Source organism: Mustela lutreola, chromosome 9, assembly GCF_030435805.1.
Source record: "Mustela lutreola isolate mMusLut2 chromosome 9, mMusLut2.pri, whole genome shotgun sequence".
Taxonomy (NCBI): domain Eukaryota; kingdom Metazoa; phylum Chordata; class Mammalia; order Carnivora; family Mustelidae; genus Mustela; species Mustela lutreola.
This window is the reverse complement of record NC_081298.1, coordinates 64630179-64658049: the sequence shown is the minus strand read 5'-3', so window position 1 is coordinate 64658049 and position 27871 is coordinate 64630179. Positions and strand designations below refer to the sequence as shown.

The following is a 27871-nucleotide window of genomic DNA, read 5'->3' as shown; positions in this document are numbered from 1 at the left end:
TTATAGGAAGAGGGAGACATGGTCACACACAGGGAAGAAGGCCATGTGGTGAAAGGGACAGAGACATGTAGTCAGGCTGCCATGAGCCAAGGACAACTGGCAACCACCACAAGGTAGAAGAGGCAGGGAAGGATTCTAGGGTTTTTGGAGGAAGTGTGGCCATGCTGATCTCTTCATTTGGGACTTCAAGTCTTCAGAACTGTGAGAGATTACATTTCTGTTGTTTTAAGCCACCAAGTTTGTGGTAATTGGTTGAAGCAGCTATAGGAAATGAATACAATATTCTATGTATTGAATTGATCTAATTTCCAGTCACTGTACCCTATTACTTGGGTGTAATTATTTATTAAAGAGCACTTACAACACTGTAAGTTTTATTTAGTCCAAATATCACATCTTAGATCTAGAATTCCAACGAATGAAAATCAACAGTACAAGAATACATGAAGTAAATATCGTAACATTTAAGACTGGCCTCACTTAAGCAACAGGAAATGCCAAATATTGTTACTACATCTTTAACCCTGACTTAAGTTTAAAAAATTAAAGTCCCAAAGAATAATCTACATTACATGAATGTGATAACACATTATTTATCTCTAAACAGATAAAAGCCATAATTTTTAAGTTTATCTACAGCAACTTATTGGTTCAAACCTGCTCTTCTAATTAAGAAGAAAAAATACACATCAAATTTTTAACTGGTAAAATAATTTCACAGCTATAAAAGATGTTATTGACACCACCCTCCACTAGCAAAGAACAATATACAAATAGAGCTTTCCAACCTATTTTTTTTTTTTTTTTTTTTTTTTTTTTTTTTTTTTTTAGATTTTATTTATTTATTTGACAGAGAGAAATCACAAGTAGATGGAGAGGCAGGCAGAGAGAGAGAGAGGGAAGCAGGCTCCCTGCTGAGCAGAGAGCCCGATGCGGGCCTCGATCCCAGGACCCTGAGATCATGACCTGAGCCGAAGGCAGCGGCCTAACCCACTGAGCCACCCAGGCGCCCGAGCTTTCCAACCTATTAACAATTATTTTTTCTAGCGTTCGGTGGAAAACTGTGTATGGGTTGGGGGGTAGGAGATGAGTAGTATGAGAGGTAAGATGAGCCGGTCACTGATCAAACTGCTAGCATACAAAACTTGACCAAACCATTCAAGTTAAAAGACTACGGTAAATGACAAAGGCCCCAGTGCGATATTTCAAATGATCCCTCAAAGTAAAAGGTTAGAGACAATCCATGTTGCAAACGCCATTTTGTCCTAAGGGCCACATCTGCCAACTCAGCCTCATGACTTAGACTCCCTCAGTGGATTCCGTTGAGACCTAGGATCGCACTCTACCCAGGGGCTGTCTGATGCCAAGGAGCCTCCCTGCTCTGGGGAGCTGTTCCCCTGCTGCAAGACGACAACAGCGGTTCTGCTCCTGAGCTCTGCACACACCCAGAGGCCTGTGCTCATGGGTCTAGGGTCCAACTTCTGCAGAGAGATACTTACTCATTGGAAAGTATGACTCTATTACAGAGGCTATAGCCAGAATGCTAGAATGAGCTCCTTTAATCATATTTTTTGAAATATTTGTGACATTTTGGCAACATTGGGGCCTCCCTGACTACGGAGAGACTGCTCCTCCTGGTCTGGCCAAGTCTTAGAAACAGTGCATATCTTCTGTATGAAAACCAACCAAACCAGAGCCCCCACTCTCAGCTGCTTCCTCTATCTGGTTTTTGCATGCCAGGAGGCAAAAGTCCTCGTGTCCTGATCACCCAGCATCAGCACCACACCACTGGAGGTCAATCAGCCAAGAGTCAGTCTTATAGCCAAGAGCCCCTGACATTACCCAAATTAGCCTATCCTAAGATGTTCCTTTGCCCTGCTTGGCATTTCCTGCAAAAACACTAAAGGCTCTCCCCCATACTTTCCCAGCATTCCTACTGCTGCCTCCTGAGTGGCTCTGGCATCTCCCTGTGGCCTTTTGTGGCATAGCATTAGCTTTTCCATGTTGTCACTCAGTCATCTCCATAAATTAAAATCCTGTAGGTAGAGTTTATTGCAACTGGTAGAGCAAGAAGGGTGACTGGCTTTGACAGAGGGACCTCCTCTTTACTGCTCCTGATCTACTAAACAGACTCACTAAGTAGTCTATACCGCCAGGTGCTGGCACATGTGTCCCCTGTCAGCTACCATCTGCTGACATGGCGTTCCAGCCTAACTTGGAGGAGGACCTCAATGCGTGCATGTCCATGGTCCTCATTCACTCTCAAGTGCTGTGGCCTAAGCTGATGGTAACCCACATTCTCTACTTGGCACCTTGTGGGATAAATAACTGGACTCATAGCTCCCACATGATTCCCTGCCCTGATATGCCTTGTTTCTAGACTGAGGACCCCTCAGGGACTAGGATAACTGCCCAACACCCAGGGCAGAGGCTTTTCCCAACCAGGAGCATTGAGTGACTTCCTCCAACAGACTGTACTGGGATGTGAGCCGATTGTCTATGCCAGCAATGGCAAAGTCAGTCGGGGCTGCTCAACTGTTAACTCCCTTCTCAACTGATCCCATCACACTGATGCCAACTTCTTCCAGACTATCTCCCTTTTAGAAAGTGTCGCTGGCAAAAGTCCAAGTGTTAGTCGCCAGTACACTATAGCAATCTATTGGTGACATGAGTCTGAGTGCCCTCTTCATGGAAACCACGGTCCCCATAAGGCTTAACAAGTTGCTTCAAGGGGCACCTGGGTGGTTCAGTTGGTTAAGCATCTGACTCTTGGTTTCAGCTCAAGTCATGATATTGGGATTGTGAGATCAAGCCCCACATTGGGTCACTAGGTGTGGAGACTGCTTAAGATTCTCTCTCTCCCTCCGCCCCCACTCATGCTCTTTCTCTGTCTCTCTAAAAAAGAAAAGTTACTTCGAGGGTAGATCTCTTTGTTGTTGTCACTTACATTTCTGTCATTGTGATTTGCAATTTAAAGAATCCTTTCCAAGGAGACTGGTAGCTCAATGTTCAAAGGAGATTCCATCTCAAAAAAAAAAAGAATAAGAAGAAGAAGGAGAAGAAGAAAAAGGACAAGGGCAGAGAAGTAGTCTGTTCCTGCTTCCCCTAGGACCTGAGGAAGATTCTCAACTCATCCAAGATGGCAAATGTCCTGGCCAGTACATCTGGGCACTCATAAGTGCTGCTGCCTATCAACAGGATACGTGCCTCCTCCTTAAATCTACATGGTCACAAACTCAGGATACTGCCAGCACCACTCTCTTGGATGCAACAGCAGATGATATAACAAAATTTTACGTAACAAATTATGCAGCATAGTTATGTATGGAGCAAATATAAGATTTATATACCAGAAGATTTCTATAACCAGAAAATTTAAAAAGTGCTCATTGGTTTTTGTGCCTCTACAACCTTAGATGTAGGTTCTAAATTAACTTGAACATTTTGCTAAAGTGCCTCAATGACAAAACTTCTTGGACTTAATCAATACGGCAGGGGGAATTACACCTGAGGATTCTACTAAGTTTAGACACTACAGCTCTTATAATCTGAAAAAAAGTAACTGAATAGGAAACAGAAAAAAATATAGGTCTGCCTCACCATAACTGTAGTTTTGTCTCAATTTCCTGTAGTGACAGTACCAACTCCCCTAAAATACCACCTGTATAGACACTCTAACACAATGAATAATAAATTAAAAGTAATGTAAGTCTTTGTCACTTACAAATTAGATTGATAAAAATGGGACTCCATGATCTTCCCCCACACCCTTTAAATAGTTTACCTGGCCCAATGTAATAAGGCTCTTCAAGAATTAAAATTTATTCTACAAAACCTAATTCACAAAGGGGTGATTATCACAGTTGCTTCTCCACTTTTATAGCCCAAATTTGCCTGTTCTTAAACCCAGGGAACATAAAGGTCCTTCATGGTGGATTACTGCCATCCTACTGCTGTGGTCCCATACATTAGGTCCCTGATACCCAATATTCAATATTCTTAAAATCACTAATTCTATTGAATCAGTAACTGGTAAATATCTCGCTCTTAGACGTTCAGCTAGTACACTCTACTCAGTGCCTAATGCAACGGTCTCTCAAGCACACTTCACCTTCACCTTGGAGGGACATAGCCACCTTCTCCAGGCTCCCTGTGGGGTACCACAACAACTTTGTAGGCAAGATGTTTTCTCCACTCATCCTCTCCAGGAGCACAGGCATGGCATCACAAGGACCTTGCGAGTCATCTGACATACTCGCCAAAAACATACAGGCCTAACATCTTTCAGTACTTTTTGGGTTCTGATGACCATGGAGTCCTCATTTACAAATTGTGCTTAATCTCATTGATGCTGCTACTTACAAATCAGCCCCCTTAAATGGGGCTCCCTCGGAAAAAACTTCTGAAATCTGACCAAGTTAACATCAATAGGCACTGCCCTCAGAGACTCCCTCACTCAACAGATCTGGGCAACCTCTTCTCCGGTCACCTGGCATCTCTGGACCCTGATGTGACTGTTAAGTGGCCTAAAGGCTTTAGATGAAAGAAACTGACCCTTTCAGCCTCAGGCTATGTTCCATTGAAACAAAAAATGACTGGCCACATGCCAGATTCTCCTGCAAACAGAGGTTCTCAAAGACATTGGGCTGTATCTCTGGATCCAGATGCCCCCAGGTCATGAAAGTAGCACCCCCCAAGGCCCGCATGAGTAGTGAGTCCTCCTTGATTTAGAATGAAGCCAAACTCAGGCTCCATTCTACAGGAATACATACAGGCCACCTACAGGTGGGGGCTGTCCCCTGTCCTCAATCCCTTGCCAGATGCAACTGGGCTGGAGGAGGTCACCCTCCCCAGACCCTTGACTACCTGAGGAGCCCTTAGGATTAACTTAGTGAACAGCAGTGAACGTTCATAAACCATATAAATGGCATTGCCCACTTTTATAAAAATGATGGAGAACTCAGAGGAACCTAGCAACTTTCTATTTCCTAACCAGGATGTCCCTCTAACTAAAAGATAGGACCCCAAGTGTAGGCACAATTGGCTAAACTTTAGGCAGTCATCTTAGCACTAGATGCTCCGCTCAGTGACCATATCACACCTGTTGCTACTGCCTAAGGGTTGTCCTTGTCAGGATAAAAATCTCTGGGAATCTTGTCTCTCACAGATATCTACAATACAAACAAAATTCACACATATACTAGGCACACAACAGAAGTCCTTGCCAGGACACTCCTTACTCCGCTGGAGGTTACAGGCATTATGAATAGGAATCAAGACACACACGCCACTTCTCAGAATATGCAATGTTGGGCTTTTGGAAAAGGTGTTCAATAGAACTTTCATGTCCCTGCTAGGTTCCAGATAACCGGTTTAATTGAAAAATAATGATCTCCTCAGTTCCTTTTCAAATTCGAGTCTAGCAAACAGACCCTCAAGAGGCCCAATCATGCCCCGGAACTTAATGTCTCTTAATTCAGGACATCGTGGCTGATTCACCCCTCAATCAACCTTTAAAAAACTCCCCCCAAAGTATCTGGCAAGTTGTTGGGATAGGTGGTCCCAATGCTCATCTCTCCCACAAAAACAACAAAGGCAACAAAGAAATAACTACACACCAATGAAAACAGCTCTGGGAAAGCTCTAGACTATAAAAAAGCAGCAACAAAAAACCTTGCAGAGCTCAAAACCAAAGGACGGCCACATGGAAAAGTGTGAGAATCATTTTTACCTGCACTATCCCGACCCCCAGTCCAGAGTTGCTCAGCACCAGGAGGGATCCCTCAGAGGTACTGCACCCCACAGGCAAAGGAGAGCAGGGGCCTCCAGCAGTGGACATTTATAGCCTTTCTACTGAGGACCCCAACAATCTTCACCAATGCTGAGTCTAGTGGACGGAGCTGCTCAGAGTCACACAGGGTCTCCTTCCTGGGGCTGGAGCAGCCCCTGTGGTGAGAGCTGCCCCCAGGCTCCTAAGTCATGGCTTTGACCCACCAGCACACAGTTGTGTTCTTGCAGCAGTCCAAGTCAGGGTTCTGACCCACGGTTACTGGGGTAGAGCTGCCACTGCTCTACACCTCGTCCCCATGTCACAGCTTGACCTGCCATCACAGGCCGAGCTGCTGCTGCTGGACCCCAAGTCACAGCTTCGGCCTGCCATGACCCTGGAATGCTGCTGCACTACCCTCTGACTCACCTCCCATGTCCTAAGTTAGGGCATTGGTTCTCCAATGCAGGAGCTGTGCTGTTGCTACTACTGCTCTGTGCCCTGCCCCCAAGTCCCAAGTCCAGGTGCTGACCCAAGTCCAAGTCCCAGGCCACACCACTACAGTTCTGTGTTCTCTCTCTGGTTCCTGAGCTGGAGATTCGATCCAACATAACTGGGGCGAGGCTGCTGTTACTGTGCCCTCTGCCCCCTGGGGTCAGAGTTGGAACTTTCACATTCTCCCCAGGGTGTACTGACACTATCCCCTTCCCCTGGGCCCAGGCCACTGCTGTACTCTCTCATCCTAGGCTCTGTGCCACTACTGCATACCATGCACCTGGGGCTCAAGTCATGCACAAGCCAAGACCCAGATCCTGGATCCATGGGAGAGCTGCAAATGCCAGAACCTCAGATGTGGTTGTCCCAACTGTAGCATGTGCTCCTTCGCCTCAGGACCTAGGCACGATGGTGGCTGTGCACGCAACCCAGCTCTGGACACAGCTTCAAGGATGATCATTGTGCTGACTTGGTGCCAGAAGGGATGCTTTCAACTAGAACTTCCTTCCATGGGCAACAAAGGAGAACAGGACAACCTCAGCAGCCTTTACCACCAAGGATTGCAGTAGCCCTAGCCACAACTGACACCAGCAAGCCCTCCACAGTTTGGGCCACCAAAGAGCCCCACAGCTTTTACTGACACTGATCTCATCTAACAGACCCACATGAAGACTACGCCACAGTCCTCTTCCCAGAACAGAAATATACCCTACTCAGCTAGTGCCCTCACAGCCCACATTCAGGTAAAAGTCTTTCCCCACCAAAGCTAGTCTAAAAAGGCTGGAGGAAGTAGATTCTCCCTCAAATGCTCAGATACCAATATAAACCCACTAGAAACACACTCAAAAAACAAGTACACACGACATGTCAAAAAGAACACAAAAACTTTCTGGCAACTGACCCCAAAGAACTGGAATTCTGTGAGTAACTTGAAAAAGAATTCAAAATAATTATTTTAAGGAATCTCAGTGAAAATCAGGAAAACAAATCAATGAATTCAGGAAAATAATGCATGAATGAAACAAATACTTCAACAAAAAATCAGAAACCATAAAAAAAAAGAACCACACAAAAATTCTAGATGTGAAGGATACAGTATATTAAATGAAAAATGCAACAGAGAGCTCCAATAGCAAGCTGAACAATTTGAAAAAAGAATCTCTGAACTTAAAGACAGAGCATTGATATTACCCAATCAGAGGCAAGAAAAAATTAGAGGAAACCTATGTGAGTTATGAGACACCAGTAAGCAAAAAATGTTCACACTGGGGAACGTAGGTGGCTCAGTCAGTTAAGCATCTGCCTTTCACTCAGGTCATTATCTCTGGGTTCTGGGGTCAAGCCTTGCATCAGGATCTCTGCTCAGCAGAAAGTCTGCTTCTCCCTCACCCACTGCTTCTCCCCCACACAGTTCATGCCCTCTCTCTCACTCACTCTCTCAAATAAGTAAAATTTTTTTAAATGTTCATATTATGAATACCACAAAAGGAGAAGAGATAAAGAGACAGAAAATCATTTAAAGAAATAATGGAAGAAAGCTTCCAAAACTGTGAGAGAGGGAGCATCCAGGTATATGAAGCTCAAAGGTCCTCAAACAGATTCAACTTAGAGAGATCTTCACTGAGACACATGATAAGGAAAGTCTCAAAACTGAAAGACAAAGATGAGGCAACTAGGTGGTTCGGTCAGTTAATCGTCTGACTGTTGATTTTGGCTCAGGTCATGATCTCAATGTTGTGACACTGAGCCCCACAACAGGCTCCAGGCTCAGCAGGGAGTCTCCTTGAGATTCTCTCTCCCAGCTGGTTAAGCATACGATTCGTGATTTCAGCTCAGGTCATGATCCACTTGCAAATTCTATCAATCATTTAAATAATACCAATTCTTCTCAAACTATCTGAAAAATGGAAGAAAAGGGAACATTTCCAAACTTACTTTACAAGGGCATTATTACTCTGACACAAAACCAGGTAAGGACACTTTAAAAGAAAATTACAGACCAATATATCTGATGAAGATAGATTCACAAAATCCTCAATACTATTAAACCAAATTCAGGAGCACGTGGAAAAGATTTACCCATGATTTAAGTTATTTTCATCAGGATCAAGAGGGGTTTGTCCCTGGGATGCAGGGAAGGTTCAACATATACAAATCAACCAATGTGATACCCACATTAACAGAATGAAAGATCAAATGTATGTGATGTTTTCAATAATTCAGGAAAAGTATTCAACATCTTTTCATAATAAAAACTCTCAACAAATTATATGTAGAATGAATGTTTCTCAACATCATAAAGGCTATGTATGACAAGCCCACAGCTAACAACACACTTAAAAGTGAAAAGTTAAAAGCCTTTCCTCTAAGATCATGAGCAAGACAAGGATGCCTACTTTTGCCACTTTTATTAAAGACAATACTGAAAATCCTAGCCACATCAATTGAGCAAGAAACAGAAATAAAAGGCATTCAAACTGGACAGGAAAAAGTAAAATTATCTCATAAATAGAAAACCCCAAATGTCCTACCAAAAACCTCATAGAACTAATCAATGAATTCAGTAAAGTCCCAGGATACAAAATCAGTTGCATTTCTATACACTAACAGCAAACTATCAGAAAGAGAAATTTTTAAAAAATCCCATTTATAATTTTATCAAAAATAAAATACATCGAAATAAATTTATCCCAGGAAAGGAAAGACTTGTACATTGAAAACTATGAGACACTGAGGAAAGAAATGGAAGACACAAATAAATGGAAAGGTATCTTATGTTCTTACATTTGAAGAATAGGTATTGTAACAATGTGCATACTACCCAAAATGATCTACAGATTCAATGTGGTCCCTATCAAAATTCCAATGGTATTTCTAGAGATAGAAAAAAGAATCCCAAAATTCATATGGAAGCACAAAATACCCCAATAGCCAAAGAAATCTTGAGAAAGATGTATAAAGTTGGTAGCATTATATTTATGATTTCAAACATTATAAAGTTACAATAATTAAAATAGTGTCACACTGGCATAAACAGTCATGTAGACTAGTAGAATAGAACAAACAGCACCAAAATAAACCCATGCAGAGATGGACACATAACCTTGACAAGGGTGCCAAGAAAACATACAAAATGAGAAAAAGATAACCTCTTCAATAAATGAGGTTGGGAAAACTGGATATCCACATACGAAAGAACGAAACTGGATAGCTATCTTATACCCATGAAAACTGACTCAAAATGGATTAAAGACTTAAATGCAAGATCTGAAAACATAAATCTCAAAGAAGAAAATGAAGAGAAGGAATGATGTCTTTTTGGATAAGATGCCCAAAGCACAGGCAAGGAAAGCTAAAATAAACAAGTAGGACCACATCAAACTAAAGTGCTTCCATACAGCAAAGAAAATAATTAATAAATTGAAAAAACAACCTATAGAATAGGGAAAAATATTTGTAAACCATACAGGAAATTAAATGAACTCACATAAGGAATAAAATTCATATTTCGAAGAAATGTCTGCCCTCCCATGTTCACTGTAGCATATTTGCAACAGCCAAAATATGGAAACAACCTAAATGGATGAATGGATAAAGAAAATCTGATACATACACACACACACACACAATGGAGTATTATTCTGTCTTAAGGAAATCTTGTCATTTGTGACAACAGGGATGAATTATGCTAAGTAAAAGAAGTCAGACAAAGAAAGACAAATACTGTATGGTATCATTATATATGGAATTTTAAAAAAAACCTGATTTGATAGATATAAGGAATGGAATGGTGTTTGCTAGGGACTGGGGAGAGAGGGAAATGGGAGGATGTAGGTCAAAGGGTACAAACTTTCAGTTATAAAAGTTCCTAGGATTTAATATATAGCACAGAGACTAGTTAATTATATAGTATTGTGTTCTTGAAAGTGACTGAAAGTAAGTAGATCTTAAGCATTCTCATCATACACACACTATGTGAAGTGACAGATGTGTTAATTATCTCAATGTACATATATATCAAATCATCATGTTGTACACTTTGAATGTATGTAATTATATTTATCTGTTTTTAATAAAGCTGGAAAAAAATGCTCTAATTGTACTCTCCTCTACTTAAAGGGGAGTATGTGCTCAGACAGCTAACAGAAACATGAAAAGATGTTCAACATCACTTATCCTCAGGGAAATACAAATAAAAACCACAAAGAGATAGCATCTCAACCTGTCAGGATGGCTAAAATTAACAACATAAGAAACAATAGGTGTTGATGAGGATACAGAGAAAGGGAACCATCATGCTCTGTTGGTGGGAATGCATACTGGTGCAGCCACTCTGGAGAACAGTATGGAGGTTTCTCAAAATGTTAAAAATAGAGTTACCCTGGGTGCCTGGGTGGCTCAGTGGGTTAAGCCGCTGCCTTCGGCTCAGGTCATGATCTCAGGGTCCTGGGATCGAGTCCCGCATAGGGCTCTCTGCTCAGCAGGGAGCCTGCTTCCCCCTCTCTCTCTGCCTACTTGTGATCTCTGTCAAATAAATAAATAACCTTAAAAAAAAAAAACTCTTAATGATAAAGAACAAACTGAGGGGTGATAGAGGGAGGTGGGTGGGGGATGGGCTAAGTGGGTGATGGGTATTGAGGAGGGCAATTGTTGTGATGAGCACTGGGTATTGTATGTAAGTGGTGAATCACTGGATTCTACTCCAAAAACCAGTATTGTACTGTATGTTAACTACCTCAAATTTAAATTAAAAAAATTAAAGGGGGATATGTGTTGCCTTCGTGCATATTAGAAACTCATTACATGTTAGTCTGTTTAACAAGATTTCTCATTCTCTATAAATTTTTCTATCTTGCCCCCATCCCACAGGTGCTAAAGGCCAGACTGAGAGCACGTACTTTCTTGGGACCCATTAATCACAGATATTCCCATAGGTCAGGCAGCTGCTCAACTGATAAGGGACCCAAGTGAACCTGAACCAAAAACCAAAAACAAAAACTCTGCCAGGTGTAGCTATTCACTCTTCTACTGACTGTTGGTCTTATTACTGCTGGTCTGGTTGCTTTCATTTGTTTGCAAACACCTCAAGTAAACCACTGTTTCAAGCAAACATAGCAAACATTGAGACCCACATCAACCTGAATGGGTACCCACTTAAAATGAATACCCCAAGTCCCACACCCCAGACAACATCACTCTGGCCCAGAAGCTCACTGTTCAGATGACATTTCCCAGCCCATGAGCTTGCTAACTGGAGACAACTCTGCTTTGGACACTAGAACTTACGCCCATAGCCTGCCTTTGTTAAGCCACAAATTGGATACAGGGCATTTTTGCTTCTCTTCCTCCAAAATTAGGGATTCTATTTCATTTCTGAGCTTGCTGCCTGTTTAGCACATTACCATGGTATATTCCTTGCTCTCTGCCCAAACCAGACCCCTACACTCCCATGCTTAAAAAAATGCTTAAAAGATTTCCAGAGAGAAATCTGGAGATTACTATCTGTACTATTCAAAAACTGAATGTTGATTATTACTTCCTTCAGGAAGCACTTTGCCTTCTCTCAGTCAACCCCTCAAGTCTCTGGGAGAGGACTGCTCACTCACTCTCCATTGCCTTCTCCTGCTGCCCTCTCCAACTTTCCACCAGCACCTCCTACCTTGTGTCTCAAATCGTAACACTCCTTTCCCTTGGTTACAAGCACTTACCACTTAATTGTTAATGTATTTACTAAATTATATACTCCAAGAGCATAACTGTTGGACCTGCTGTCTGGACTCGAGAAATAGATCAAGATATTATTATCACACTCATACTTTACAACTCTGCTAAGACAGCATTGAAGACTTCCCCCCCACACTCCACCCCCCGCACAAGACTCCAGATCTATGATCTTGGCTAATGTATATAAATGGAAACCTTAGTTATGGACCGGCCTTAAGGACTCCTTGCACCGCCCCCCCCCCCCATGCTGCTCCTTTGAACTATCATAATAAAACACTTTGGAGGACATTAGGGGAAGAAAGGGAAAACTGAAGTGGGGAAAAATCAGAGCAGAAGACAAACTATGAGAGACTATGGACTTCAGGAAACAATCTGAGGGTTTCAGAGGAGAGAAGCGTAGGGGAATGGGTTAGCTCAGTGATGGGTATTACGGAGAGCACCTGATGCAATGAGCACTGGGTGTTATAACACAAATAGTGAATCATGGAACACTACATCAAAAACGAATGAAGTACTCTATGGTGACTAATGCCACATTAAAAAACAAACAAACAAACAAATGCTTTCTGTGCTGTTCAAGGTAATGTATGACTTACTCTTTAATGTCTCCATTATCATCACTCCAAAGTTTCCTTAATATGTTGCTAAAACATCAGAGGACAATCATATTAATCATGTGTTAAAAAAAGGCTTATGATGTTTTGATATCTTTGAGGGCCTCACCAATTGGTAAGACTGCCCCGTACAGGCTGACCAGTCAGAGGCAGCAAAGGGTCCATAAGGAAGGGTCCATACCTTTCATATGAGAACCAATCAATCCAGAGCCCACACTCTGAGCCACCTCCTTTGTTTGGCTCTTACAGTCCAGGAGAAAAGAGTCGTTGGTCTTAATCAACCAGAGCTCAATACCAGAGAAATAGAACCTGCCCTTATAGCCCAGAACCCACCACCACCATCCAAACTAGACAATCCCAAGCTATTTCCACTGCCCTGCCTGGTATTTCCCACTAAACACAATAAAGGCTCTCACCCTCACTCCTGCTTTTGCTTTCTGGCTCTGGTTCTTCCCCATGTGGCCCTGAGTGCATGCCTCTCATTTCTAGTAGAAATACGAGTAACAATAAATTTTTCTTCCAACAGCATGGACTTCTCTGCATTGTCACCCAGCCAACTTTAGAAATTAAGTCTTGGGCACAAATCAGAGCTATATCCTCAACTGGTCTATCTACAGTGGTGGCTCATGAATTTCTTCAATAGCTTATGCTATGGCAATATTCTAATACTCAATATGCTAATATTCACCTAAAAGCAGATCCACTACTAAAAGCTACTTGATGGAATTCGGTAGACTTGGTAATTTTTTTTTTTTAGCGGTTGAGAGGCCAAGGTTAAGGAGAAGTTAAGGCGAGGAGTTGCAAAGGTAGTAACACCTCCTATGAGTCTGAAGACAATGGCTCAGAACAAAGCATTAGCTCCAGTAGGGACGAGGCGATACTGGGCAACAGTTAGGGTTCAATTTTTCTCAGATGGCTGGCACAGCTCTCTACTCATTCAGATTTAGCTTCTCTGGTTTTTTAGTTTTGATGAACCCAGAATCAGTACAGGATCTTCTCATTGGGGCAGAGCTACAGAAAAAGAGCTTTCTGCAAGCTGTGCCTGCTATTCATGTTGAGAACTGGAGATGGCGACCTCTCTACCCTATTCTGTGGGGGGTATTTAGGAAAAATAAAACCTCATGCCTTAAGCAAACAAAACTCACCCACATTTATTTTCCCTCCTAATGCTCTTTCTTCTTCATATCTATCACATTATTTTATAGATAACATCTAAAATTTAGAGTGGTATCTATCAAAGTAATTTAATATCAAAGGAGAAAGGAAGAAGAAACAGATGAGTACTTGGTAAAGGCAACTTAAAAATCATAATGACTGGGGCGCCTGGGTGGCTCAGTGGGTTGAGCCGCTGCCTTCGGCTCGGGTCATGATCCCAGAGTCCTGGGATCAAGTCCCGCATCGGGCTCTCTGCTCAGCGGGGAGCCTGCTTCCTCCTCTCTCTCTCTCTCTGCCTGCCTGTCTGCCTGCTTGTGATCTCTCTCTATCAAATAAATAAATAAAATCTTTAAAAAAAAAATCATAATGACTTCTATGTAATACAGTTAGTCCAGGGAACAGACTATTTTGATTACAACAACTACCAATTTTCAAATAATTTTAGGACAAAGTGATACTATCGTAGTTCATGGTAATGCTACCATCTATAATTTTGTTCCTTGATGATTCAAAAGTCCTATAGTAAGACTTGATATATGTTAATAATTGAGATACAACTTATGAAACAGTTTTGGTGCTTTTTGGTTTGGGAGGTAAGAGGGGTGATGTTTAAGAGAAGAAAGGACACCTTTGTGGTTATAAAAACAGGACAGCACTCCAAAAGTTGGCACATAAATTTGTTATGAACCACTTACGTACGTGGTTGCATGGATAAATCTTAAAATTTTTTTAAAAAAATGTTTTCTAACTTTCAATTTTGAAGATGAAGACACATAGGGAATGTGATACCCTAAAAATCTCATGAGCTTTCAAAATACTGCTGGTCAGAGTATCAGTTGTATTCCAGAGACACAGGCAGGGATGGAATTATGAGTCAAGCCACTAAGGAGAGTGAAATGGAAAAACACCTAACAGAGTGTACAGAATGTACTTCAAGTAATATACTTAAGGACGAAAAATTACTCCCCCACACTGTTATTATTACTCTCTAAGTAGATTCTGTTTTTATTCTGATGTAACTAGACCATTAGTGTTGGAACATTTTCAGTAAAATTAAACTTGAATGTTCTGATGCTGAATGAGATCTTATTTTCTGAGAAATATTGGAAATGACATCTTCACGATAGAAAAGAGCTGTGGGGGCCGTAGGGGGATCTGTTCTACTGCTTTAGCTAAATTTGTAGCAAATCTGTAGCAAACTGGAGTTTACGTTTCCTAAAGTTTGTAAAAGTTAGCTTCCTTTATAATACGACTTGAGATATTATTTCCCTGGCCCACCTTCCTGATTAAGAATGTCATCTAAGGGGCACCCAGGTGCCTCAATCGTTAAGTGTCTGCCTTCGGTTCATGTGATGACTGGGGTCCTGGGATTGAGTCCCATGTCAAGCTCCCTGCTCAGCGGGGAGCCTGCTTCTCCCTCTCCTTCCCTGAACCTTCCCCATCCCCCGACTTGGGCGCTTTTGAGCGTATGCTCTCTAATAAATAAATAAAATCTTCAAAAAAAAAAAAAAAGGAAACCATCTAAGTGCTCAGGAAGTGTCCATCAGCTGCTCTGCTCTAAGCAGAGGTGAGACACTGGACAGAGCATGAAGCAGTCACAGTCCATTCCCTTGGGTGTCAAAATACAAAGACAACAGAAACTTTTGTTGTTCTATCTACATCATTACTGCCAAACAGGCTTTTACACAAGAACACTCAGAACAAGCTGACAACTCAGAAAGAGGCAGACAGAATCAGGAAGAGATAAGTTAGTGGTTCTGGTCAGAGACCTGGGCCAGTGATGACATCTCCAGAGTAAGGTTGAGAAAGCAACAGCATCTGATGCATACAAGACAAGCACTGGTACTTTGAGCGCAGAGACTTAACTTCAGGAAGGCTCCTGGGGAAACTGATCACATGGTGGTTATTTTACACACTCTCACTGGAAACAGCAATGATATGTTTTAAGGTAGGAAAGATTCTTCAGAAGAAAAAGAAAGAGAATGGTCAGTGCATACCTATTTTCGTGAACCATTCCCAAGAAAGGTCCTCTGGCATACTAGACACAGTTCTGCTTTCTTTTAGATGATCAGGCTAAGATACAATGCCTAAGAAGGTTGAATATTATTGAACACATAAATCAATAAAATATTTTAGAAATCACTTGGTCAAATTGCCTTTAAAACATATTCAAGATGAGATTTGAGATTTGCAGCAAGTGAGGCACTAGAAACATCTGATTGGAAGTACTTTCACATTTTCTCTTTGTGATTAAGTTATATAAGAATAATATTTTCTCACTCCCATAATGAAACTGACCTTTAGCTACTGAAAACTCCAATGATTACAGTGAAACACGATCATAATAAAATGCTTGGTGGACTGATAAACAGCCAACTTTTGACACTGTGAAATATATTTGTTAAAACTCAAATATCATACACCTTGAACGAATAAAGCAAAACTTACAGCTGTGATTTATTCCCTGGTCTGGTTCTTATCGTCTTTCCATTAAGAATATCCATATCATACACCAAGAAGCTAACTCAATGCACAAGCTGGTGAGGCCAGTGAGAACTATTCAGTATTTCAGGTTCAAATGTTTATCCCAATTAATACTACCAACTTGCATCAGAGGTTAAAGTTGTCATATATTGTTCTTTAATAGATAACACCAGGTCTGATCACTTCTAAAACTTCTTTTTAAAAGACACAAAGACAAGTTTTAGGTTGAGGATGGAGGAAAAATTTGCTGAATCTTTACATCCTATTCCTACTTCCCGCCTCTTGCATATTGTCCTGGTGTGTTTTCCTGGAATAGATGCCCATTCCATAGCAGGTTTTCACATCTTCGTATATGAGTGGATGGATGGTGAACTCAAATGACTGATGGGCCTAATTTCCAATGCAAATCCTAGTAGCAAGAGGGCAATTTCCTAAATGCTTAGTACCCACCAAATTAATGAGACAGGGTTATGCTTTCAAGGAATTTTTTTGTGCTAGTTTGGCTGAATGTTTGACACCCCAATGCACATACAGTTTTAGCTAACTTTTGCTCACTCTTTCTTGAGTGTGTAGGGATATATATCTTCAGTTCAACTACACTGGTTCTCAGATTTTTCTCTACACCTTTGTGTATTCTGACGTTCGTTTGATTACAACATGCAATGCACAGCATCTGAACTACCGCAGGACACAAAATGCAGTTCTATCTGGCAGCCACTACTTCTTGGGTGACGACTAATCTGGGCTCCTGCACAGGACCACAGTTTGATTCCTCAACTTCACAGACAACTTCACAACGACACACAAAGCCTAAGCGGATTTTCAGTTAGCCTGTGCTCTGAGAAATATGCTTCCAGATAAAAATGTGGTTTCCCCTATCCTGTCTAGCCACCAAAGTATGCTGTTTTCATTTGGTGCAGCAAGACACTGTACCAGGGAGGGGGTCCTTTTTTTCTTGCAAAACCTAAACCACTTGCCAACCACCTGTGGTGTTCCCTGCTGTCGGCGAACGATACCCTGAGCGAATGCTTCAGAGAGATTCTCTTAGGTTCTTTTCCAATCATGAGCTCCATTCAAACTTCAGGCTAACCTTGCACAGAGTCAGGTTCCACGAGGCACAGACTTTTAAGATTTGAGAAGGAGTCAGTGTTTGTTAAGTGTTCCATTTTGTAACCCTATCAACAAGCATTTTACAGAGCATGATGAATGCGACACTACTCTCCATGCCTAGCGGCTCCTCACAAAAGTACAAGTGCTTCCAGAAACCTTGACAGAGAGAGATAATCAATTATTTCTCTCCCTGCTATTAACCAGCTCCTGCCGACTGTTCATCTTACGCGTGATGATGACTAATATGCGCCGAATGGCGAGGAGACGCTCTTTCAGGGAGATCATGCCAAGAATAGCCAGCTGAGCCTTGCGTTCCAGCGGCAACACTGCCAGGATCCACCAGGACCACGCGGGACCGCTAGGGTTACTCTGCAGAAGAAACGAAAGCAAAACGAAATTATCACCTAAAATACAAGTCTCCTCCTTCCCCAATACTGTCCTTTTGTTCCACCAACAAGGCAGGAGCCAGAATTAAATGCCACCTTCTACGTTAGGTCTATTTCCCATCCATCTAGCCCTTGACATAGAAAGTACTTTCCTGTTACACATTTAAATGTGGTAGAACTCACAAAACAAAGCGCTTGCAAGGAGAAGCAACTTCCATGGGGAAATTCCACAAATTAATTGCTTCTGTTCTCTCAAAGCTCTAGTTGGGAGTATACACCACTCAGACAAGGGGACCATAATTTTTAATCTATTCCCAGTATTCTGTGTTCTTGTTTTTTAAGTTTTAAATACATCATAGAAAACTCTATATTAGGAAGGCTAAAAATATGTGTACAAGTTTGATTATTTTAATAAAATTTGTAATAAAGCTTTTAGTAGCTATGTGATAAATGTGCAGACATAGATGAAAATCTACATATGAGTTATTATTAATTATATATATGGGAATCACCATGAATTAACTGTATAAGAATTATTATGCTAACTGATAGCATTTACTTCACATACCCAAGCACACATTTCTGGATTGAGCTCTAAGTAAAGCTGGTCAAAAAGTTGTTCTCAGTAATTCTGGCATTAAGAGCCAAGATGTCCAGGCCTCCCTGCTTCCTGTCCTGGCTTCTTCCCCCAATCCTACCCCAAATGTATACAGACTTATACAGAATCCCTACTGGGAACTGAGAGGGTGGACACCAGTGTCAATTTACCTTAGGGGGAGGAAGAGTCTACTGAAAGACCAGGATTATTATATTTGAGACAATTTTTGGCTTACAGGAGGATGCTCCTGAGTTTTGGAAAAGACATAGGTGGGGGGTGGGCAGAAATCCTCAAAAGATAGAAAAAGAATGTAAAAATGGATGGGAGGGGCACCTGGGTGGCTCAGTGGGTTAAAGCCTCTGCCTTCGGCTCAGGTCGTGGTCCCAGGGTCCTGGGATCGAGCCCCACATCGGGCTCTCTGCTCAGCAGGGAGTCTGCTTCCTCCTCTCTCTCTCTGCCTGCCTCTCTGCCTACTTGTGATCTCTGTCTGTCAGATAAATAAATAAAATCTTAAAAAAAATGGATGGGAAATACAAAGGACAGTTCGTCTTCCCCCAAACCTGCTGAGAGTTGGTCCTCCAGCCCTGTTCTCTCTGCAAGATAGGTGAGCACACACAGTGGAAGGAACTCCATACTCTCAGCCACAAGCCCAAGCAATCCTTGCCTGGCTCTGTCACTGAGAGAAGGGGGAGAGGATTCGTTTGCACTTACAACGTCTTCACAGCCTGAAGCCAGGCACTGCTTGAAGAGCCAGGTTCCCAGAAAGCTCCACACTTGTGGAGCACCAGAGAAAGCCAGGCTGGATAGAAGGCAGGAACACTTCTAATTTAACAAGAGTTAGATTTTCTCTTCATTTATTCAACACCTGTTTACCAGGTACAAGGCAATCTTAAGGGCAAAACACAGAGGGTTCAGCCAGTATACAAGGCTTACTACTCTCTAAACAGCTGACTTAAATGATTTAAACAGCTGATTTAAATGAGGGAGAAGAAATAAAACAGCTAGATTAAATAGTTAGAGAGAAATAGAAGTACTAAAGCTGACAGCCAATCAGAATAAATTCTTTTGTGATAGAAAACAAATTACCTTTATGCAGTATTACTCAGAAAGCATTGACTGTTTTGCTTCAAGGCACATGCTAATATACTAGGTGCTTCTTCGTTCTATTGATAGATGAATTGGTTCATAAGTGATCGTGATGGCAGCATAGTACTGCCTAACTTTCCTTCAGAATAATATGTCTTAGCACATTACAGTAGCAAATAATAGCATTGTAAAAGAAATAAGGAGACTATACCTGAGGCTCAGCTTCCCTGTCTGGCATTAACCCAAAATGGCTTAAAATTTGTTCTTTCATGTGATCCTGAAGTGAAGTAAACCAGGAAACCGACTGTTGATAAACTGAATCATGAAGGCTGGTAAGTTCTTCATAGGCTGGACCTTCCACCTGATCAAGGGAAAAGGGCCACCATTTCAACAGTTCCTTATTACGCAGTGACATCTGCCGCATTTGCTAAGTGGACTTGTGGCATTTATTTCTTAGATAACTGATTAGTGTTTATAAACCTATTATAGGCTCAACATACAAATCTGTACTTTTCTTGTACAATGAAGATCTATCTGCCTTGTCTATCTATAACATCCTGATTTTTCCCTTAACAATGTAAACATATCCCAGGTTACGATGAACAATTTTCAATGGCTACATGCAATCCTACATTGGAAAATTTACTCTACCATCCAGATAAGATATATTTAAAAATAACACAGCAATATAAATATTTAAGCAAATGTGGGAAGGGGGGTTGTTTTATTTTTGTTGGTGGAGGTGAGAGAAGGGACCACCATTCCCTCAGGACAGTCTCCTAGAAATAGAATTGCTAAGTCAAAGAAGGAGACATTTAAAATATTGCATTCCCTATCACCAAACTACATTCCAAAAGACATATTCCAGCAATCACACATTCCCTTCATTAGCCTTATGCAGCAGTAGGCCCTGATGCTATAGATTTACCATGCTTTGCTTCTGGGTGCCTACCTCACTGCCAAGTCATTCATTTTAAGTATGCCCCAGTCCTACTCAGAAACACCTAAGTGGGAAAAGCACTGGGCTGGGGACCAGGGAACCCAGGTGTGTTCTGGCTTCATTGCTCATTCTCATGAGCCAGTCACACAGCCTCCTGAGGGGAGGGGTTTTTTTCATCTACAAAATGGGAATTCACCATTCAGGTGCTCTCTGGTTGTAAAATACCACTGTCTCTGAAAACTAGGATAAACTGAGGAATTAGATTATAATGCATACAACCATTCTCATTTTGACTTACACAAATTAAATATTCATATGTAGAAGGGGATTTTCTTTTTTTTTTTTTTAAAACCACCAAAATTATTTCATGTTGTTGCTATGTAAGCGTCCATTTTAAAAACATATACCACCAAAAATTGCCATTCACAACAACTGTCAGCAAACCCTCTCAGATTTGTTACTGGGGCAGCAGAGGGACCCCGAGAACAATCACACTCGGTCACATCCTTTAAACCCCCACTCCCTGGTCCTGTGATGTTAGGGTTGACTCATTGTTCTTGGCCCCTACACTGTGAGGTCCTGTCCTCAGGATGACCAGAACCAGCACCTGGAAAAGGGAAGGTGCTGGTGCTGGGGGTGTGGCTCTCCTCATGGGCCTTATGAATGTACATCACTGTCCCCAAAGTGACTTCCGGTGTGATATCAGATAGCTGAAGACTCTCACCTTCCATGTTTCTAAATGTTAACCAAAGAATTCAAAATGGGTATACAATAATTCCAAGGATTTCCTCTTTCTAGATGGTTGTAATGCTTTTCTTGCAGGATAATTTACATACAGAAAAATGCATTGATCTTAATGGTTAGCTCAGAGTACTGTCTGCTGTATGCACCAGTGGGATCACAGTCCTCAACAGGACAGGGGACATTTCCATCACCCTCAATGGCCCTCCACCCCCAGCCAGTCTCTGCCCTCTAACACCAGAGACAAGTGATGCCTCATCTTGGAAGTATATAAATGGACCCACACAGCATGTGTAGTTGTGTGTCTGGCTTCCCTGGCTTAGCATCACACTGAGAGACGTGTTCATTGAGAGACCTAGGAGATTCTTTCACATTATTCTGTGTGTGATCAGTTCCTTGGTTTTTATTGCCAAGTAGTTCTCCATTATGGAAATGGACTACAGTTTGTTTATCCATTCTTCTCCTGACGAGTCTCTGCACTATTTCTTGGTTTTGGCCATAAATGATAAGATGGCTAGGGACATCTTTTTACCCATCTTTCTGAGAATCCCTTCAAAACATTTTGTTAATCTGTCAAAATATGGGTTCTGATATTTCTATTAGACATACTAAAATTTCTCAAGGGGTAAGAGATCTAAACCTTTTACACTGAACTTTAGAAGGCATTTTTAAGCATTGTTTTTTATATCATATCTCATTCTGAACTAACACCAGGATCCAGAACAGGGATGGATTACTACTCACAAGTCAAATCCTGTTCACTGCGTATGTCTATATAAACAGCGTTGTCTTGGAAACCAGTCACACCAACTCATTCCCAGACTGTCTACAGCTGCTTCTGTGCTGCAACGGCAGAGCTGAGTCGTTGCCACAGAGACTGCTTGACCTGGAAATTCTCTGGTATTGACTGTACGGGCCTCTGTGGGAAAGGTCTGCCAACTCCTGAGCCAGAACGCCAAGACAACAAACCACAAAGGCATTTTGCAATGTGCAGCAGTAAGGTAATTTTTCTGAGGAGGACACGTGTCCACCAGCTTCAAATCAGGTGAAAAATTCACTGAAGTAATAAATAACTGAGGTGCTGAATTAGGGAAGGTATAAGTAATATTATCTGTAAAAATCTGACCAAGTTTTTCCACATGCACAGGAAAACAAGGTGACTGACCTCTGAACACACAGCTGTAAAATCAACCTCACCTTTTCATCTTCGAGATACTCGATGTCAGCTGTGTTATAGCCATCTCTGTGACGATGGCTTAGAACTTTGAACCGACTAATCCCAATGGCATCCACAACTGAACTCCCATCAGGAAATGTTCTGACATCCTTAATCTCCAGCATGCAGCCGTACTCCGAAATTCTGACAGGACAGTTGAGAGAAATAACAACGATTTTATAAATGCAGAAGATCCAAACAAAACAAATGTTGTCTCCACATGGGACCAGCAAGCTTATTTTCTCTAATAATACCTGCAGACAGTTCCTTCTGTTAAATGCAAAACATACGGGTGTACAAGGGCTGCATGGGGAGGGCTGGAGGGAAAACGGCCCTTGTGCCACCGTCTTTCAAACAGGCTAGTGCTTTGGAAGGACCCGAGAGGTAGAGAGAGAATCCTCAGTACTCTTGGTCAGGGTACCGTCAAGGGGTACAGAGAGCACAAGTTATGTCTGGGGCCCCCGTGTCCCTCACAGATTCTGCCCCCCCCCCCGCCATTTTCCAATGATGCAGCCCTGTCCTCCCCAACAAACCACTATGCAAAGGCATCTACAGTCACTGCCTTCATCTCCTGCTCCCTCCATACCCCTCCATTCCACTGAAATAACCCCACTGGAAGTCACACATGACTCTGGCATGAGCCTGCTGATCTGTCACTGACCCAACACCTTCTGCTGCTCTCTGGTGCCCTCCCTGACCAGTGCAGCCCTTCACAGCTTTCCTCCGTCCTCCACATGTCTCTCACTCACAGGGCCCGCTAAGGGTGGCATCCTCACTCCGAAGCTCTCCCGTGTGATCTTAACCACTCTCACTCTTTTAACTCTCACTCTAACTTCCTGAGGACACTAATAATTGAGCCCATTTCCTGTCAAGCACTATATGGAGCAGTTTATAATATGTTCTCATTCAGGCCTCACAAAAGCAGGAAGGTTAAAACCAAACAATATACATAAGGCCACAGTAAGATTTAGACCTGAGATCTGAACCCAACGCTATGTGATTCGAAATTAAATGAACAACTTCATCACATACCTTCAAGCTAACGATGAGTGATGGTTCCAGCTATACGGCTGGACACCTCTTCTTGGATCTCTCCTAAAACTATCTCTTCCTGCTTACCTAACAGGCCGTGGCATGGATGGAGGTGCCCTGAAGACCCCCTTCAAGGGAGGACTTCCCAGCCATCAGCAGAAAAATGCCTTCAAATGTCAGCTCCTTCAAAGCCTATCTCCGCTGCAGCACCTGTCTTTCTAATGAGCGTCCTGTCCTTTCCTGTCTGTAGATAAGAACTTGTCCTTGCATCTGTACTCTAAAGCTTGTCCACATGGGGTCGTTAGAACATGGCCCCCCCAAAACTAGATGAATTCTTCCCACACACTTACAGGTTTCCTTCTCCTGGGCTGTGCCACAGGTAAGCCACACTTTTGTCTGCTGCTTTCCCTGGAGGGACTTGGCTTTCCGCATGTGTGGTGAGCAACATCTGCTCACTGACGAGTTCAGGAAACTTATGTCCTGTGGTTTATCTGGCGTAATGCTCTTCTTAGTGTGCTGTATCATTTATGGAAGCACAACTGCTGGAACTTGTTTTTTCACTCTGCTTTTGCTGATTTTGATGAATCAAATTTTAATATATTCAAATTTATTAATTTCCTCTTCCATAGTATGTGCTCTCAGCATTTTGTATTAAAAAATTCTTTCCCTTTTCCTAATTATAGTCTCCAATGTTTTCTCTTAACATTTTTATATGTTGTTTTTCACACTGAAAATGTAAATAACGTGTAATCTGTGTATATGGTGCAAGGCAGAGAAAAGATTATTTTTTCCCATTTGGACTGCCCACTAATTTTCTAAGCACCTTTTAAGTGAGCAGCTTGCCTTTTCTCACAAAATTATATGTAAATATGGGTCCATTTGTGCGTGGATCCATTTCTTACCTTCATATTCTATATTAGTGGTCTACTTACTAGGACTTCTAAATTTATTATGAGAGTGTTCTCCCATCTTACTCAACTGATGTCTTCAAAACTGTCATGGTCTTGGTCTTTTGCTTTTCCATAATAATTCTAAACAATTATTTTGAACAATTCCATGAAAAAACCCTCTTGGAATGCTGACTGAAACTACCTCAGATCTATAGACTAATTTGGGTAAACCTAATATTTCCATGATATTCAAGTCTATGCATACATTCACAGAAACGTTATTTCTCTCCATTTATTTAGATCTTCCCAAATATTTTTCAATAAAGTAGATTTTTTTCTATAAAGGTCCTACACCAATCTTTCAAAAGATCTATTCCTAGGTATATATAGTAGAAACTAGAGGGTGGTTCTACATATCCATTCTTCCTTTCTTCCTGGGCACATGGCTGGGCTACATTTCCCAGCCTCCATTCCAATAGGTGTGAGCAACAGGGATGAGTCCTCCTTTTCTCCAGAATCCTGGAGCATATGTGTCTCTTCTACTAGCTAGAACTTGCATGTAGTGACCTCATGATAACCATGCAGTAACAACAAAGCCCTAGGGGTTAAGGAATCTAACAGTTTGGGAAGAATGCAGAGACCCCAGAGCAGCCATGGAGGGAGCTGCCTGCCAATTTGATGTAAAACAAGGAGAGGTAAAAACTTAAGAGCTGCGGTTATTGTAGGACTGAAATTTGCCTGGCTGTGTAGATGAAGGCTTCAATTTTTTTCCATTTTATTTTGTTTTATTTCTTTTCAGTGTTCCAGCATTCATTGTTTATGCACCACACCCTGTGCTCCATGTAATACATGCCCTCCTTAATTCCCAGCCCCAGGCTCACCCAACCCCCCCAAGCCTCCTCCCTTCCAAAACCATCAGTTTGTTTCTCAGAGTCCACAGTCTCTCATGGTTTGTCTCCCTCTCCAATTTCCCTCAACTAATTTTTTAGCAAATTTTTTAGACCTTAAAAGTTAGATTAGATTTGTTTGCATGATGATGAACTAAAAGAGAATTATAGCCAGAGAGAAGCATGAAGGAATGGATATGAACTGTATTTAGAGGAAAGCAAACAATATGATAGTGGACTAGCAAGTATGATGTCTGAGAGAAAGGAGTAGGAGATGATGCTAGAAAGAAGGCTGGGCTCACATCATAATGCAACATCGGACTTACACATTTTTATGTAATGGGAGCCACTGGAAGTTTTCAACATCATCTTAAACTGTTCTTTGAGAAAAAATGAAAAATTACGTATTTATTTAGGACCCTCTGGATGCTGAAAAGTCTTACCCTGCGTGCTCAGCAGACAGACACATGCCAAACCGTTTGGTGCCAGTTTCCATGCATCTTCTTATCATAAGCCGATAGCGGGGCTCAAAGACATGAAGTGGACACGGGACGGTGGGGAAGGCCATGGCACACACAAAGATGGGGACATCTCTCGTCAGACTGTTGGGTAAGGGAAAACGTAAACTTATAAATAGGAGCCGTTAGAAACAAAAGGGAATATTAGTCACTGTAACATAGCAAAAGCTAGCCAACCTCAATTTCCTCATTTACAACAGAAAACCCTCAGGCCTGTCTCGGTCTTTAGTGGGGAAAGGAAGCCAAGGACCACCTCATGAGAAAGTTCTCAGCTTACCAGATTTCCTGACAAGCCTGTCGTATTTAATTTGATGAGATAGAACATGCTGAATTGTATTAATTTACTTAGAAAAAGTTACAGCTTACAACTATGATAACAAAAAAATTTTAAGGACCTTGAGGACATTATGCTAAGTGAAATAAGTCAGAAAAATGAATATTGAATGACCTCACTTACATGTAGAATCTTCAAAAAGAACAAAAGCAAGCTCATAGATAAAGACAAAAGATTGGTGGTTGCCAGAGGCTGAGGTGGGGTGGGGAGGTGGGTGAAACAGATGAAGAGGGTCGAAGGTACAAGCTTCCAGCTGTAAATAAAAAGGCCTGGGACGTAATGCACAGCATGTTGACTACGGTTAATAATACTGTGTTGCATGTTTGAAAGTTGATAAGAGAACAGATCTTACAAGCTCTCACCACAAGAAAAAAAATTTGCTAACTATGTTTAGTGATGAATGTTAAGACTTAATGTGATGGTCATTTTGTAATATATATAAATATCAAAGCATTATGTTACATACCTGAAATTCATATAATGCTATGCATCAATTTTACCTTAATAAAAATAAATAATAAGAAGAGAAAAAAGTTCTGACAAAAGCAAAAACTACACAGTAGTCAAAGGTAATGAGTTCTAAATAAAAAAGAGTGGAAGAATTGTAAGACTTCAATAGTTGAAGTTTGCTACAACACACAACTCTGATCACTTTAAAAGACAAAAACAACCCTCAAGCCTATTTCAAGGGATAATCCTATTCTCCCTCCTGTTTCTATATACTGTGTCTTTTCAATTCTGAAAAATTCAGTACCACTTACTTAGATTCAAAAAGCAACTACATAATTTTGTGAAGACACACTTTTTTTTTTAAGTGGGCTCCATACCCAGCATGGGGTCCAAAATGGGGTTTGAACTCATGATCCCAAGATCAAGACCTGAGCTGAGATCAAAAGTCAGACACTTAACCAACTGAGCCACCCAGGGGTCCCATGAAGACATACTTTTGAAATATTTTTTATGACCCTTTTCAATTAAATTTCTATAAATTTTTTGCAATTGATATTTTTTCTAATTTTAGGTCTAATTTCTCTGCTGGGGGTGTGTACCTGAAATAAAGTTATGAAAGCAAGGATTTCCTTCTTTAATCTGAACTCAAGACCAAGTACATACAACTTGAGAACTTACTTTGATAGTTCTGTCATTTCTTCATCATAAATTCTCTTCCTATCAGAGAGTTCATCAGATAAGTATTGAAATATTAATTCTTCAGCCAGAATAGTTATATTAAAGTTTCTGCTTGCCAACAACTGTAACAAAAGGAAATGTTAAGTAATACCACATGGTAATTAATTCTAGAGGACAAAGTACTCTCTCCCCAATAGAAACAGTTAAAAAAGAGGGAAAGGGGTAGAGTCTCTCGGAAGACAAAGAGATGGGGGATGGAGAGCCTGGAGGTCAGCCAGCCTGGGGTAGGGACAGGGGCAAGGCAGTTCCTCCCCTCTGATGAAAGGGCAGGAGAAGGTGTTCATCACCTGGAGGAAGGATGAGTGAATCCCAGCCTGACTAGCTTCTGCATTCTTAATCAAGTATCACAATGTCAGAGAAGGGAGAGGAAGCGTGTAGGATATGTTGCAAAAGAAGAGAAATGGGAAATAATCATCTGAGAAAGTGGAAAATTGAAGCTACTAGAGACACACAGTAAGAATGATTACTAATGTTTTGAGTCTAAGATTTAGGACTGTGAATTTAAACTGAAACCAATCTTCCCAATTTTGTGGCTTTTGCTCTAGCTTTGCTTTGTTATTTATCTGGACATGTGCAAGAGGCAAAGTTGACTCTATCTGGATTGGGAAAGGGACAGAGGGACCAAGGAATTCAAGCTGGATGAGAAGGGAAATAGGTGGAACCTGAATTAAAATGTATCAGGATCAGTGGCTGGAGGGGTCCTATG

General features: G+C 41.5%; 1 protein-coding gene and 1 long non-coding RNA gene across 2 annotated transcripts in view; both read right to left on the bottom strand.

Moving 5' to 3' along the window:
• Window positions 1-318: 318 nt before the first annotated feature.
• Window positions 319-13899, bottom strand: LOC131808494 (uncharacterized). The gene is made up of 2 exons (XR_009344796.1): window positions 1025-13899; window positions 319-788 (listed from the first exon to the last, which is right to left on the bottom strand). It is a non-coding gene; the product is annotated as an uncharacterized LOC131808494 (long non-coding RNA).
• A 222-nt stretch (window positions 13900-14121) lies between these two features.
• Window positions 14122-27871, bottom strand: part of LONRF2 (LON peptidase N-terminal domain and ring finger 2) — a 44026-nt gene continuing 30276 nt past the window's right edge. Inside the window, exons 8-12 of the mRNA XM_059134518.1 lie at window positions 27106-27227; window positions 25569-25727; window positions 22298-22460; window positions 19631-19780; window positions 14122-17718 (exon numbers count right to left, since the gene is read on the bottom strand). Of these exons, the coding sequence (XP_058990501.1) occupies window positions 17524-17718; window positions 19631-19780; window positions 22298-22460; window positions 25569-25727; window positions 27106-27227 (789 nt within the window). The 3' untranslated portion in view covers window positions 14122-17523. The remainder of the gene's footprint in view (window positions 17719-19630; window positions 19781-22297; window positions 22461-25568; window positions 25728-27105; window positions 27228-27871) is intronic.